Genomic DNA, 16,520 nt, shown 5'->3' on the forward strand with positions numbered 1-16,520 from the left:
TTTCTAAACGGAATATTGCTATTTTTTTGTGGAAAATTTTAGTGCTTTTGGTTGGAAAGTCCAAAGTCATTGTCCTTCACATGGCCATCTCATGCACTCAGTTTCTTTAGTTAGTGTTATTGAAGTAAACACACAACAATGCAAATAGCCCTCGGTATGTTTGGATTGTGTCATTACTGGCATTACTGTCATAGAACTTTCTGAATGGATCATTTGTTTGAGCGCACAAAGGAACAAATGTCAGTAGTATAATGAAGTCAGTAATTTATTGATAAAAGCACTTTATAGCTTCAAGTCAAAGACTGGTGGTGATTGTTGTGCTTGTAAACCAACCATTGTTTATGTAGATAAACAGTCCTCAACCGTTATGTGATCTCATTTAATTTGCAGTTGTCAAAGAAATTGTTAAGAGATGCTAAAATAAGAGAGACATATATGGCTGGGTGGTATGACACTACTGTTTGACAGTAGAGAACCAATAGATTTTGATGTATCTTTTATACCAGAGTATATAGAAACCCGTGGAAAAGACTGTTTATGTTATTTACGCAAGAGTAATGAAATATAAACCTTTTTTGCACTGATTCCAACTTTATTTATTTGTTATGAATAATCTTAACTGTTTTAGTTTGTGCACATCAAGAGGAAAAAATTAAGTAAAGCAACATGCAAAAATAAATAAATAAATGAATAAATAAAATAAAAATGACCGCATATATTTAATATATAGTATGTTTTCATTACATTTCCAGCATCACAACATATACCAATAGTTTGATATCAAATTACTCAAACCGTCATATTGCTTACCTTAGGCACATAATTAGATATTATGCAGGCATATGTGTATAATGAACTAGCCAATTGACATTATACATCTAAAATTTCAGTCTGCCCTGCAAAAGTATTGCTTTTTTGGTTATTGGATATTATCCTTATCTTTTTGAATTCCTTGCTAATGCATGATGGATAGAGCGATTACTTTCTTTCGCTGCTGGATGAGGTCAGCAATTTGGAATTTTTGCTGAGTAACAGCAGAAGTGAGATCATGTGTCTGATGATGACAGCGAGCAGCACCGCCACATACCAGCACAAGACTATATAATACTTTCAAAATACTCACTATTTGTCAGTTTTTGCACTTTGACTACTTTTTTTCTTTTTTTTTTTTTTTAGCATTTAGACAAATACAAAGGTCTGAATAAAGCTTTGGTTATCATAGGGTTGGAATGATATATAAATATACTGTACATTTAAACCTGTTTTGTATTTATTATTTACTGGAACATACCGTGCTAGATAATGTTGCTAATTATCAAGTGCATGAATGGAATGGAGGAAGCTGTGCATTACCTATCACATGAGCCATTTCTTCTGTCCACCACAGGGCGTATGCAGCCAACAAGGAATCTCACGCAACGCTCGTGTTCCATAACCTGCTGGGTGAGATTGATCAGCAGTACAGCCGCTTCCTGCAGGAGAACAACGTCCTGTACCAACACAACCTGCGGCGCATCAAACAGCACCTGCAGAGCAAGTATCTGGAGAAGCCCATGGAGATCGCTCGCATTGTGGCCCGCTGCCTGTGGGAAGAGCAGCGTCTGCTTCAGACGGCCACCACTGTGCAGCAGGTAGACACACACACTTTTAAAGCAAAGAGTGAAAACTAATCCATCTGGATTTCATTTATAAATAAATTCATAATTAAAATACACACAGTATCCATATATTTTTATTCACCAGAACAGTTTTCGGGTCCTTTCTAGTTAAACACCCAGTAATAGTATACATAAAGTGCTTGGAAATGAATTCTGCTTTGTAAGGACATATTGAGATTCTCCAATTTCTTTCTCTTCCATAGGATGGCCAGGTTGCCCATCCCACGGGTACTGTGGTGACAGAAAAACAGCAGATACTGGAACACAACCTGCAGGACATCAGGAAGAGAGTACAGGTTGGTACATAAAATCACACTTTAATTGAAAATCATTAGTTTGTTTTGTTCAGTTACACTTACAATACATCCCTTTATCATCTCTCCAAAAGGTGCTGTTTTGAAGACACAAATCTTTTGTCTAACAGCATTTAGTTTGACATGTATGAGTAATAATTTTGCAAAGGGGTTTTCAAACAAACCTTCAAATATGTTGATCCCCTTGCAAGGGAAAATAACAAGGCATATAAATATTTTTATGTATAAATACTGATTTATATTTTGTCACACTTTATTTTAAGGTGACGTAGTTGCATTGTACTTAAATAAGTACTGAGTAATGTTAATTAACTACATGTACTTACTATAGAGTTAAGGTTTGGATTAGGGTTAGTTACTTGTAATTATGCATAATTTACTGTTATTACTATGGTAAGTACATGTAGTAACGTGTAACTACATCACCTTAAAATGAAGTGTTGCCATATTTTCTGTTTATTTTCTATTAAGTTGACAATGTAGTTTTTGTTTACCATCAGAGTACTGTTGTATGTATAAACTTGAAAAGATACAACTAGGGTTGTCAATAGAATAAAATAATTATGATTTAATCTCACTGATTTCCAACCAATCTTTAGAAAGCATAATGAAACTGATGATTTTAAAATTATTATTATTATTATTATTATTATTATTTTTTTTTATTTTTTTTAACAAACCCTCTAGCACCCCCTTGTTGCCCCAGTTTGAAAGGCACTTATTTAACATTTTGCCCTGAGCACAAAATGAGGGTCTCATATTTTGTCCCTTATGAGGTACAACCTCTCGCTCATTCAGATGCCTTACTCCTTCTATACAGGACATGGAGCAGAAGATGAAGATGTTGGAAAATCTGCAAGATGACTTTGACTTCAACTACAAAACTCTTAAGAGTGCTGGAGGTATGATGAGTACATGTTGCTATCTTTTTTTTTTGTCCAAAATCTCTTAACTAGCCTTGATCACTGATAAAAATCGTTTAAAATCTATGTCACCCTGTAGAGTTGTCCCAGGACCTGAATGGAAACAGCCAGGCAGCAGCCACCAGGCAGAAGATGTCTCAGCTGGAGCAGATGCTGAGCGCTCTGGATCAGCTGAGGAGGGTGAGATACAGTAAATCCTTATCCTGAATGACCACAAGACACAAAATACAGTTGATTTCTGCAATCTTGAAAGCAACTTTTTCATAACATTTACAAATGTGTCAAAAGTTTGCTCTCTGTTTTGCAGCAAATAGTGACTGAGATGGCAGGGCTGCTGTCTGCCATGGACTTTGTGCAGAAGAATCTGACAGATGAAGAACTGGCCGACTGGAAGAGGAGACAGCAGATCGCTTGCATCGGAGGACCACCGAACATCTGCCTGGACCGCTTAGAGACATGGTACACAGTCTGTTCACAAACAAACCTGCTTTTGAATCCCACCTTTTTTCGATTCCTTCTTCTCAATCTCTGTCTTTTAGGATCACCTCTTTGGCTGAGTCACAGTTGCAGATAAGACAGCAGATCAAGAAACTGGAGGAGCTTCAACAAAAAGTCTCGTACAAAGGAGATCCAATTATTCAGCACCGCCCTGCTCTGGAGGAGAAAATCGTAGACCTGTTCCGCAACCTTATGAAGAGGTTTGAAATCACCCACTCATGTGTTAGACTTTAAAACGAAAGAAACAGGAACTGATCAATGATGTTTCCTGTGGTGCGCTTGTCTGATTGCAGTGCATTTGTTGTCGAGAGGCAGCCTTGTATGCCCATGCATCCTGACCGACCCCTTGTCATCAAAACAGGAGTTCAGTTCACCACCAAAGTCAGGTGGGTAAATGCAGAGGTGAGTCATGAAGGAAGGACATCAAAGACACAAATTCTGAATTTTTTCCCCCTCCTCTCTTTCAGGTTGCTTGTGAAATTCCCAGAGTTGAATTACCAGCTGAAAATCAAAGTTTGTATTGACAAGTACGTCCCGCTTCCTGTCTTTGACATCAGAATGAAATGACTCTGAGTTGTATTTTGACAGGCCAATTTTAATTTTTTCCTCCTATGTTCTGCAGAGAGTCAGGTGACGTGGCAGCCATTAGAGGGTGAGTTCTGAGGTTAAAAAAAAGATGCCATTTTGACCATTGTCACATGGTTATTTGTATTTATAGACCAATTTTATTTTTTGGCCATTATTCATGAATAATTCATGTATTATTATTAGCTTGTTTTAAGTAAACAGTTGTATAAAATAAATATTTCAGCTATTTTCTAGAACTTTCATTTTTTATCATTAAGTTATACAGTACAGTTACAGGGAAATGTGGTGAAATGAAGTATCTCTCTTGCTTCTACCTGTAAGTTGTTGCTTTACAGAGTCCTCTGTTTCTTTTCCACCAGTTCACGCAAGTTCAACATCCTTGGCACCAATACTAAGGTGATGAACATGGAGGAATCCAACAATGGCAGCCTGTCAGCAGAGTTCAAACATCTGGTAAGCTCGGCCAATACACTCAGTCCAAAACCGAATGTTCTCTGGATTTGTGAGTTTCTTCAACTGTGGCCCTCTGAACCAAAATTAAATTCCCTTAAAACACACTTAAATTTACTTATTAATGTATTAAGAATGTCCAGCATTAAATATCTTTCATCTCAAGGTCTACACTGTTGTTTTTTGCTTAGTAAATTAGTACAATAAATTTTGAAACAACTTTATTAGAGGCAAAATTGATGGTTGACTGTGAGACCATCAAGAAAAAAAACATTTTTACAATCAATAAATGGATTATTTCACTCTTTCTTTAAATAATCGTAGTTAAAAATATAAGAATCAACTCCTGGGACATAAAGTGCCTCAACAAAATTACTTAGTTTAAAATATAATTCATTGAATATACCATACAAGCTTCAAGAAGACTAGATCAGCTATTGACTGTATGTTGCTTGAAATGCATTATAGTCCTGACTTGTTCTTCTGTCTTTCAGACCCTACGAGAGCAGAGATGTGGCAACGGAGGCCGAACCAACAGTGACGTAAGGCTTTGTATAATTAGCATTATGTCACAGTTTTTCATTTTATTTAGGGCTTCTGTTGAAGAAGTCATTTTAAGCACCTAACCTTTGCCCTCTGAACTACAGGCGTCTCTGATAGTGACTGAAGAACTTCACCTGATCACATTCGAGACAGAGGTCTACCATCAAGGACTAAAGATCGACCTCGAGGTGAAAAACTACACATAAACACTCCTGGCAGCAACAGCACTGGATTAATTCATCTAAAAATTATTCTTTAATTTTTATCAAGAATTTAGAGTAAAATAAAATGTCAAACATGTCTGATCGTGACAGGATTACTGTCACCAAGATGCTGTCCTGTTGAGCTGTATATCAAATCATAGATGAGAATATTATTAAACCCTCATTACCAATTAAGTCCATCACACTGCTACTGGTGATTGGTTCAGCGTATTGAAAGCCACTAAGGTCATTGTAATAGGCTGTCGCCATGGTACCAGCAGTAGGAGGATATGAATATGTAACCAGGCAGCGTGTCCTTGGGTAATCTGTCACTTATTAAACCCATAACCACACACAGCACTGCATAGATGCCTATTATGAGCTGATAAGAGTACATGCAAAATCATTCCTTTTCTGAGGATGGACACAACAGGGTCACGTAAAATACCAACACACACACAGCAGGTTAATTAAACGAGATAATTAAGTCGTTCAGCTCTGGTTGCTTAATAATTATTCAACCTCAGGTCTCTGTTTGTGCTAATAAGATTTCTACCAGAGCATGCTGTTCAAAAATAGGAGGGTTTGCTATTCTAAATTATAAATAAATGTCTTTATCTCTGTCCAGACACACTCTCTCCCAGTAGTGGTCATCTCTAATATCTGTCAAATGCCAAATGCATGGGCGTCCATCCTGTGGTACAACATGCTGACCAACCATCCAAAGGTTTGAAATGGATCCACATACTTACTGTTAGCACAAGAGCTTATACAGTATATGTTACTAAGAATTTTTTTTTTTTGACAGAATGTGAACTTCTTCACCAAACCTCCAGTGGGAACGTGGGATCAGGTGGCTGAGGTGCTCAGCTGGCAATTTTCATCCACAACCAAAAGAGGACTTACCATTGAGCAGCTCACCACACTTGCAGAGAAACTTTTGGGTATGTATGTGTGTTATTTAATTTATAGTAGAGATCAAAATTATTGAATATCTGAGATTTTTTTTATTTTTTTATTTAAACCTGGAAAATAAACAATAAATAGAGGAACTTCATGACACAAAATATATAAACTTTTCTCTCAAATTGTTATGCTTATAATATAATTTGTAATTTGAAAAAAGCCCATTTTCAGTACTGATCAGTGGTTTCTCTATTATTGATCACATAGTTTTAAATTGGTGAAATTTGCCTCTGAACATACACTGCGGTTCAAAAGTTTGGGGTTGGCATGATTTGTTAATGTTTTTGAAAGAAGTTTCTTATGCACAACAAGGCTGCATTTATTTGATCAAAAATACAGTTAAATAGTAATATTGAAATATTATTAAAATTTAAAATAAATGTTTTCTATTTTAATATATTTAAAATGTAATGTTTACCTGTGATGTCAAAGCTGAATTTCAGCATCATTACTCCAGTCTTCAGTGTCACATGATCCTTCAGAAATCATTCTAATATGATTTTAGAAACATTCAGAAACATTATTATTATTATCAATGTTGAAAACAGCTGTGCTGCTTCGTATTTTTGTGAAAACATACATTTTCATTCAAATTAACATATAAATATATATAAATATGTTTATATAAATATATATAAAACATCAATTAATGCTGTTAATTTAAATGAAAATGTATGTTTACACACACACACACACAAAACAAAAATATATATATATATATATATATATATAGCCAACTTACCTCTAGTATCCCACAATGGTTTTCCAGCATCCCTCCACCACCCTAACTCCTCACTCTTTACTATTTCCTATCCTAACCAGAGATGGGGGGGTGTACTCTGGGTTTGGGCCAAATTCTGAGCTCGGACCCCTCCCCTTGGACAGCAAGCCAAATATGCATACTTTTTACTATATCCGATTATTTTTAAGAGTGAACTTGTGAATTTGAAATAATCTTTACAGTCATCATTTGCATCTAAATAAAAGTATGAATTTCTTAAAAAAAAAATTACCACAAAACTGTCTCTCTCTCTATCTCTCTATCTATCTATCTATCTGTATATAATATTATAACATTAAAGTTAACAATGTTTGTGCATCTCTGTTTAATTGTGCATTTCTGATTTTGTGTAGGTCCGTGTGTAAACTACTCCGGTTGCCAAATCACATGGGCCAAGTTCTGCAAAGTATGTTTCTGAAACAACTTTTTGTTCCCTGTCCTGTATTAATGTTAGTGCAAATCAGAACAGTTGATCCAGTTTGTATCAGTTTCTGTAAAAATTGTTGTTCTGTTTGTGGTTTGCAGGAGAACATGGCAGGAAAAGGTTTCTCATTCTGGGTGTGGCTAGACAACATTATTGACCTAGTGAAGAAATACATTTTGGCTCTATGGAATGAAGGGTGAGAAGTCCTGCAGCACTCATTGTGTGCATCCATGCAGTATTTATAGTTCATTACATCAATCACTGCTTGGGTGGTTACATCAAGCTCTTGTGTGTGTCAGGTATATTATGGGCTTCATCAGTAAAGAAAGAGAGAGGGCAATCCTGAGCCCAAAGCCTCCTGGGACATTCCTGCTGCGCTTCAGTGAAAGCAGCAAAGAGGGAGGAATTACCTTCACCTGGGTTGAGAAGGACATCAATGGTAAATGCATTTCCATGTACATCATATTGTGTGTGTGTGTGTTAAAATAAAAATATAGTTTTATTTATAAATTTTATTTTTGTGTCGTAAATATGTGCAGGTAAGACCCAGATCCAGTCAGTTGAACCGTACACTAAGCAGCAGCTCAACAGCATGTCTTTCGCTGAGATCATTATGGGCTACAAGATCATGGATGCCACCAACATCCTCGTGTCGCCACTGGTCTACCTCTACCCCGATATTCCCAAAGAGGAGGCGTTTGGCAAGTACTGCCGCCCCGAGGCCCAGCCCGACACTGAATTCCCTGACCCTGGATGTGGTGAGTGTCCTTTGCAGGAATAGAATTCATTCCGGCTTAGAATAACATCTATCTGTTGCTTGGCAAAGTGTCTCTCATTTCATTCTCATCTATTTTGGAGACTATTTTTGTATTGGAAGTGGTGTGGTTTACCAGAAACGTTCTCCGTCGGAGGAAATTGTCTAAGAATGCAAAAAAGGTTTTGCCTGCTAAGTATTTTTGTCTTGTTTCCAGTCCAGATATCCAAAAAATAAATCAAGAAGCAATGGCTAGATATTTTTTTCTTTTTCTTTCAGAAAACAAGATATAATATATTGTGTCATTTTACTTTTCTAGTAAATGCTTCTTGATTTATGAATTTTTAGATATTTGGACTGGAAACAAGACAAAAATACCAAGTAAGAAAAGCATTTTTTTGCAGTGCAAAAGCATGATTTTAATCTTTGGTTATGTTGATCCCAAATTTTTATGGTAGTGTACGATTTTTTTTTTTTTTTTTGTAAAGAAATTAATACTTTTATTAAGAAGGACATGTAAAATTGATCATTACAAATAAATAAACTTCCATCAAAAAATCATATTCACTCTCCTTGTTTAATAACACAGCGATTGTTTTTCTTTCAGTAATTCAGCCCTACCTGAAGACCAAGTTCATCTGTGTCACCCCGTAAGTAGCTTTCCTTTCTTCCTCAGTATGTGTGTGAATGATTGATCTTGCTTTAGTCTCTGTTTTCTCTCTCTGTCCTCTTGTAAACTTTGAAATCTCTGGTGACTCTTCAGGCAGGAGCACATGCAAAGTACTCCTCTCAGTTTTCTTTACAACATGGATCAGGGATGTAGCCACTACTGAATCCTCCAAGGACCCTTCACACCATCCTTTAAACCACAATCATGCACAAGAAGACAGAAAGAGACAGAAACCATGCTTTAAAAACATGATCAACACAACACCTAATTAAAAGAGGTTCAGGCTTACTTTTGTCATTTACATGTATTGAGCACACATAACTTGAGGTGAACTGTTGTGTAAACACTTTGTAGCCATGTGATTTCTTAACTTAGTTTTTAAAATTAATAAATTTAAAAAAAAGAAAAAAGTCAAATCTAATTTAAAAAATCAAAATGTAAAAATAAATTTCCACTGTTAACATGACGTAATTTGACGCTATTTAACGTAATGTGCATTCCTGAACCATAGTTTGAACAATTCCTTGTTTTCAGTGCAGATTATTCCAAAAAATGTTTGTCTTTTGTAATCTTTCATATATTTATATTCATATTAGACTTTCCAAATATAACTTGCTCTGCCTCTGAAACAGCACCAGATTTTTGAATGTCTTTTCATGTTGACTTAATAATGAGAATAATGGTTAATGGATGTGGTATATAAACTGTAAAACATCAAACTGTACATGACATATTAGGTAACATGCTTGGCTACAAGAAAAACATTTGGATGGAATAAAAGCTGCTTCAAACTCAGTCTTACTTGAATCACAAATGCTTTCTGTCTTTGTAGAGGGGTTGGATTTACTGGAGGTCATGTATGTACGCGTGTGTGTGTGTTAGGCAGGCTATAAACTGACCTCTCTCCATAGGTGTCCTTCTGTCTTCATGGACTTCCCGGACAGTGAGCTGCTTGGGAACGGCTTCCCTGGGTAGGCACTAGGGAGCTGCTCTATATGTGTGAATGAGACGTGAACGTTTGTGGTCAAACACACTCTTGTAGTTGTCTGCTAACGTAGATCATTCCTTTTAACATCTCTAGAGCTTGAACCAAGGGTTTCTGTTTACTCACTTCATTCCTTTTTAACAAGAGGTCTGGATGTCACTGGAACTTTTGTAAAAGATAAAAGGCTGGATTTGCTGTTGTTCATGTCTCTGAATCTTTTATGTAGGTGAACTAGTTCTTCTGTGGACATGGGATTTTTGTTTTGTTTTCATTTCTAAGCTTGCAAGATAACTTTCAGTATATAAAATATTTTCACACTTAAGGAAGAAAATGTTACCTTCTTTCTCCTGTTCATTTCTTTTCCCCATCTTCCAGTTTTCTCTTTTTTCCCCCCTTAGAGGAGAGTGTTGCATTTTATGTGATGTATACATGATTTGGTTCCTCATTATGTTAAACAATGTGGAGTAAGTTTTTCTGATGAAAACCGAGACTCATGTCACACATGTGACTCTTATTACGGCCCTGTTTAGGGTGAGGAAGCGGTGTCCACAGAAAATATGATGTTGAAAACACTATTTCAACCCAAAATATTGGTAATAGTAACAGCAAGGCTGTTGATAGACGTTGAGAACTCTCCTAGGAATTGCCCAACTTGGATGGGGCAAGATAAGGGGGAGAGAGAAGACAAGAATACTAAGCAACAACCACACAAATAACCTCACTAGATGTAGCACATCCACTCATAACTGTTGTCACTGTTTATACACTCATCACACTATATTTTTTAACCAATGAGCTCTATAATACATGTGACTCCTATCCACCATCTGGATAGTTTTATCATATTATTCAACATTAATTATATAGTTTGTGATTTATGTTTTGCTTGGTTCCGAATACACTGCTACTTCTGAATGGCTGTCAGTGGAGAAAGACTTTTTGCAGATGGTGTAGTTGTGACATCTACTAACAGATGCTAACTGGACCATGCTAACCAAGCATCAGCAAGAGTATTTTCTGACAGATGGGTTACAGCTGTTTTACCAAATTCACATTTTGCGAGACTCCAAGTTAAACTACCAGCCAAAATTTGAATAAATAAAGTGTAAAATTTAGAGATGTTCTTTTCTCTTGTGGTAATAAATGACCACATCACCCAGTGTTTGCTCAAGATGCTGTAAGGTAGCCAGGGTTTTTGATGATCCAGGAAGAAAAACAAGTTCTTGGCTTAAACTTTTATTGGCAATCTTATCAAAGTGCTCTTTTATCTTGGACAGTGAGTTCTCCAGATTATGGTAATGTTATTGGCATGAGAAAGTGTTTAGGATAAACGCTTACAACGTCTAAAATGGTTTAGTGCTTTCCCAAACTATTCCCTAACAACTCTTATACCCTTTCTCATACTTGCAACATGAGCAGAAAGCAGTTCTTTTTTATATAATATGTGCCTAATGTTTTTTAAAGGGTTAGTTCACCCAAAAATGAAAATTCTGTCATTAATTATTCACCCTCATGTCTTTCCACACCCGTAAGACTTTCGTTCATCTTCAGAACACAAATGAAGATATTTTTGATGACAGAATGCTGTCAGATTTCCTTCCTGCCTCTGCAACTACAACTTTGACGCTTCAAAAACTTCATAAAGAGATTGTAAAACTAATCCATACAAATCAAGTGGTTTAGTCCAAATTTTCTGAAGAGAATCGATCGCTTGTTATGACGAACAGATTTAATTTAGGCTTTTACTCGCATGTAAACATTGATCAGAGAACATAAGCAGAAGCTCACCCTGCCCTGCTACGCGCGAGAACAAACCTCTTTTGGAAGCTCAAACGTGACATTTGACATTTGAGCTTCCAGAAGAGGTGCGTTATTCAGGTTAGGTTGAGCTTCTGCTTATGTTCACTGATCAATGTTTACATGCGAGTAAAAATAAAATTAAATCTGTTCGTCATAACAAGTGATTGATTCTCTTCAGAAAATTTGGACTAAACCGCTTGATTCATATGGATTAGTTTGGTAGTGGTAGTTACAAAGGCAATCAATGGAAGGAAATCTGACAGGATTCTGTCATCAAAAAGATCTTCATTTGTGTTCTGAAGATGAACGAAGGTCTTACGGCTGTGGAACGACATGAGGGTGAGTAATGACAGAATTTTCATTTTGGGGTGAACTAACCCTTTAAGAGTAAAAATATTGTTCTTGGGCAGCCTGCAACTCAAAGCCTGTCAAAGCCAAACCATTTTACCTTCTACTGTTTTGAATTACACTGGTTAAACTAAAATTAAAGCAAAAAAAGTGATTTTATTATAACTTTTGTTTGATATCTTAACATCTAGACAACAAATAAATACATACATCAAGTATAGATCACATTAAATCAACAAAGCCTGGATTAATTTACTATGAACCTGACATACTAGACATAATCAGCAACTAAATGTCTTGATTAATCTGCAAATACTACAGTTTGACACATTTGTATCATGTAATTAGTTTGATGTATCGTTTTTGAGTTTATGACCATTTACCCACAAATATGAACACTTTTTGGATCAGACTTCAGGTTCAGAGGTTTTGTGCTTGTTCTCTTGTCTCAACACAAGTAATAAATAGTGTAGAAATACAGATTTACCAAAACAAACTGCCCATATGAGCTGTTTAGAGTGTTAACAAATAGGCATGGGTGAACTTTGCCCTCTGGTAAATCATTCCCCAGGTCAAGACTTAATTCTTCAATGGGTAGCCAAGCAAAACACCATAGACGAGGTCAGATTTTAAGTAGGCTATGCTATACAGTATGTCAGTATTTATTCAGTAAATTCAGCCAACTATAAAAAAACGAAAAAGCATGTTCCTCTATCAATGGCCCTTCTAAAGTAGCCATGTATTCTCACAAATATTTTTTTTGTAAACATATGAATGGCAAAAATGTGATTGACAAGGAAATTAAACTGGACGAGCAACAACTACAACTCCAGATCACATTACATCACTGCATGTCAACTATGTAGTAATTATACATTTTCAGTGTTGAATCCACTGCCTCTAACATCTGACTGTTATCTTAAAAAGTATAGTTCACCCCAAAATGAAAATTTCATCATTTGCATACCCTTATGTGGTTCCAAACCCATGATAACATTGGAGCCCATTGGCTTCCACTGGATGGACAAAAAGACACTGAGACATTTCTCAAATTATTTTTCAAAGTATTAAAACAGTTATTCAGGTTTGGAACGACATGTTTTATTTTTGGGTGAACTCCCTTTAAGTCACCCATTATGCAAGTGATGTTCATGTGTATGACTTTGAGTGTGGGTATGTGTGTGTTTTGGTAAGTCTTGTGTTTATGATACATGTGCTTAACTCATGATGTGGTGAATGAACTTTCAGGTCTTTCTAAATCATGTCGTCTATATGTGATGGTAGAAGTAATGATTGCTTGTTCGTTTTTAGCTTGTGTCATGTTTAATGCTCGCTGTCTTTCTTTTGCAGGACTAACTCCGGCAACACGAGTGATTTGTTCCCAATGTCCCCTCGTACACTCGACTCTCTCATGCACAATGAAGCCGCGGAGGCCAATCCGGGACCTCTCGGTGAGTCACACGACTAATTTCAACAGCTTTCTCAATATGTGCTGCATTGATGCTGTGTTGTAATTACCATAATTTCAAGATGACAACATGTGATGTTCTACTTGGAGCTGTTCATGTCCTCAGGCTGGGAATTATGCCTTTTAAAGGCAACACTATTAACACCTAAATGAATCTGCAGTGGTCACATGGTACAAGTAGGATCTCTCAGAAAATTCCCAGCTTACGAGTCTACAAGGATGTGAACACTTTTTACAAGTTAAAATTTTGTAATTACAACATGGCTTGAATGCACCTATGCATACAGTATGAAGAAGTCTTCATTTTTTTTCAGACACTTTAGGGTCTCATAACACCTCTGTTTAACAGTGTTTCCATTTCCCCCCCCAGAATCCCTCACTCTGGACATGGAGTTGAGCTCCGATCATCCCTCACCCATGAGAGAAGGGTTTGCAGCCACAACAGTCTCAGATATGGACACCTGCCGAAATGCTTAGTTTTCCAACATGTTCGTTTTTTTAGTTATTTACATAGGGAAAAGTAATTGTCATGTACATAATGTGCTTAGGTGCTAGAGCCTTTTCTCTCTCCGAGCCAATTCTTTTTTTTTTTTTTTTTTTCAGTTTAGCTTTTCATCCTCATATCAACATTGATAATACTGAATTGAACTTTTTCTTTTTTAAATGGTTAAGATGCAAGCTTTTTTCACTTTTATTACAAAAGCATGAGGTATTCAAGATCATTAACAGGAGTTTTTAGCTTTCTTGACCAGAAGTGTGAATATAAAGGTTGTTATTAAAGGTTTTTTTTTAATGTTTAATTGCAGACATTTGACCATGACTGTATAGTATATCATTTTTTTTTTTTTTTTTTTTTTTTTAGGAATAGGAAGAGCCTTTCACTTGTATTGCAGTGAGCGTCCACTGATATGTTGGCAAACATGAAACATATTTTAAGCTGTTAGCATAGCATTCTTCAGTCTTTATGCTGATCTTTTGAAATGAGTGTGAAGGGAAGTAAACTTTACAGTAGTATTGACAAGCAGTACTTGCCAAAACTCGGCATGCTCTCGTACCGCGTTGAAACTTAACTTTAAATCTGGAGTTAACATTTATGTTCAAATTATAAGTTGTAAAGCAAGTTTGTGCATGCAGGTCTATAATGTCCCTTTTAGTTTCTGTTTTATATGAACATACTGTATTTTAATGTTGCTGAAAACTATGTTACTCTTTTATTGGATGTCTTCGGAAAAAGTGAATGGAAGAAGATAAATATATATATAAATATAAATTACGCAGATGAGCAAATGTGATATTTCCACCATATTACAGTGTCCTCGATATGTTTATTATGCTTAGATAGCAAGCAAATCTTGCACAGAGCCAGCAGGACTATTGTAACAATTAATATGTCGAGAGACACATTCATACATGCACATATATACAGATATTTATAATTTTGCTCAATTCACTGATCTGTTGTGTCGTCATGTAAGGTAGTGCTTCAAACAGAAATATGATGGAAAATGATGTTTCTTCATTGTGTAACTAATTTTTAAATGTCTGTCAGTCTGATTTTGTTTCTCACTCTGTGTATCTGTCCTTCCACTCTCACTTGATAGTGCAGTGTATATATAATAGTATACACACTATGTATATTCTCTTGATTGTACAATGAATTCTTGATGAAAGAAACGGTTATCAGCTCTTTGTGTCCTTGATGCGGTTCTTCAGTTATCTGGGATAGACACTACTGCTCCAAAGTTTGAGATCTGTAAGACTTTTTTTTTTTTTTTTTTTTTTTAAAGAAATTAATACTTTTATTCAGCAAGTGTGCATTAAATTGATCAAAAGATTTATAATGTTACAAAAGATTTCTATACAATGAACCCTGAAAAAATACATCACAGTTTCCACAAAAAGCAGCACAACTGTTTTTTAACATTGATAATAATTCTTGAGCATCAAATCATCGTATTAGGATTACTGAAGGATCATGTGACCTGAAGACTGGAGTAATGATGCTGAAAATTCAGTTGTGCCATCACAGGAATAAATTACATTTTAAAACATTAAAATAGAAATAAAATTCAAATAATGTAATAATATTTCACAATATTTCAGTTTGAACTGTATTTTTGATCAAATAAATGCAGTTTTTCTCAAAAATGTTTAAAAATCACACTGACCCCAAACTTTTGAACAGTAGTGTATGTCACGTTCAGCTACCACAACATCTGACCACATATTTGAATGTGAAAATAAAACATAGAGCCTGAACTAATAATAAAAATGACAAGAACTACAGTTAGGGAAATCGGGACTGGCATTTACAAGGTATCCCTGTAATAAATGCCCCCATATACTTGCTCTGTAGGGGCATTTTATCTCAGACCTAGTGGAACAAAATTAATTGATTATGTTTCAGTGGCTATTTAAAGGTCATTCTTCCTAAATGTTTCTTATTCGCCTTTACGCAAATGGTAATTACTGAGCGTTTATCTCTCTCTGTCTAGCTGTCATTACCCCAGCCATTCTGCTCTAAAGGTTAAAAAGAGATAGATAGAGAGAGACCCCGCATTGGACGATGGGCATTGACCTTTCGTCAAGGTTCTTTGATTAGACGTCCAGCTGTTTGTTAGGTTTGCAGTAATGATGTTTATGCTTTCAAATGTTTGCACTTGTTTGGAGACCGGTGACTCAGGAGGACTCAGTTTAATTTGTGTTCTCTGTAAGAGGCAAAAACAGATTTTTTTTATTTGCATTTTGTTACTTTTTTTCTTTGTTCCAATTCCATAATAACAGCATTATGGTCTTTGTAGTTCAATTATAAGTCATCGCTGACAAGCTGTGCTGATTCTGAAATGTAATTAAAAAAAAATCTGTTTCCATAACCTCTGTTAAAGCAGCAAAAACATGAATCTGCTTTCTACACGTTCCCACAGCTTGTGCCATTAATAACAATCTTCACTCTATTGTTTTTAAAGATCTTGATTCTGTTTTATTCATCTAATTTTCCATGATAGCTCTGAAATAATGGAGTAACTGTATAATTGTAAATGTTACAGTATTTTTTTTTTTCTCTACAATTATTCATCATGATTACACTGTAGGAACAAATCATTTAATATGTTTAGCAGAAACAAATACCATCTGAAATAAGGCTGT

At 35.7% G+C, this 16,520-nt stretch overlaps 1 protein-coding gene across 6 annotated transcripts in view; it reads left to right on the top strand.

Annotated features, from left to right (window-relative positions):
- Positions 1–15,047, top strand: part of stat3 (signal transducer and activator of transcription 3 (acute-phase response factor)) — a 32,447-nt gene extending 17,400 nt beyond the window's left edge. For 4 of the 6 annotated variants that reach the window (XM_051889621.1, XM_051889618.1, XM_051889619.1 and 1 more), the window contains 22 exons: positions 1,388–1,631; positions 1,862–1,954; positions 2,793–2,874; positions 2,975–3,075; positions 3,203–3,354; positions 3,435–3,593; positions 3,687–3,779; positions 3,861–3,920; positions 4,016–4,045; positions 4,341–4,434; positions 4,926–4,973; positions 5,079–5,162; positions 5,806–5,904; positions 5,986–6,121; positions 7,278–7,330; positions 7,450–7,544; positions 7,648–7,787; positions 7,888–8,106; positions 8,710–8,752; positions 9,684–9,743; positions 13,256–13,356; positions 13,744–15,047. In XM_051889621.1, the coding sequence (XP_051745581.1) occupies positions 1,388–1,631; positions 1,862–1,954; positions 2,793–2,874; positions 2,975–3,075; positions 3,203–3,354; positions 3,435–3,593; positions 3,687–3,779; positions 3,861–3,920; positions 4,016–4,045; positions 4,341–4,434; positions 4,926–4,973; positions 5,079–5,162; positions 5,806–5,904; positions 5,986–6,121; positions 7,278–7,330; positions 7,450–7,544; positions 7,648–7,787; positions 7,888–8,106; positions 8,710–8,752; positions 9,684–9,743; positions 13,256–13,356; positions 13,744–13,850 (2,293 nt within the window). In that variant the 3' untranslated portion in view covers positions 13,851–15,047. Of the gene's footprint in view, positions 1–1,387; positions 1,632–1,861; positions 1,955–2,792; positions 2,875–2,974; positions 3,076–3,202; positions 3,355–3,434; positions 3,594–3,686; positions 3,780–3,860; positions 3,921–4,015; positions 4,046–4,340; positions 4,435–4,925; positions 4,974–5,078; positions 5,163–5,805; positions 5,905–5,985; positions 6,122–7,277; positions 7,331–7,449; positions 7,545–7,647; positions 7,788–7,887; positions 8,107–8,709; positions 8,753–8,865; positions 9,568–9,683; positions 9,744–13,255; positions 13,357–13,743 lie in introns of those variants that run through there. The other 2 variants (XM_051889620.1, XM_051889623.1) reach the window with 2 other exon arrangements.
- The last annotated feature ends 1,473 nt before the right edge of the window (positions 15,048–16,520 follow it).

Source organism: Ctenopharyngodon idella, chromosome 3 (assembly GCF_019924925.1).
Source record: "Ctenopharyngodon idella isolate HZGC_01 chromosome 3, HZGC01, whole genome shotgun sequence".
Classification (NCBI taxonomy): Eukaryota; Metazoa; Chordata; class Actinopteri; order Cypriniformes; family Xenocyprididae; genus Ctenopharyngodon; species Ctenopharyngodon idella.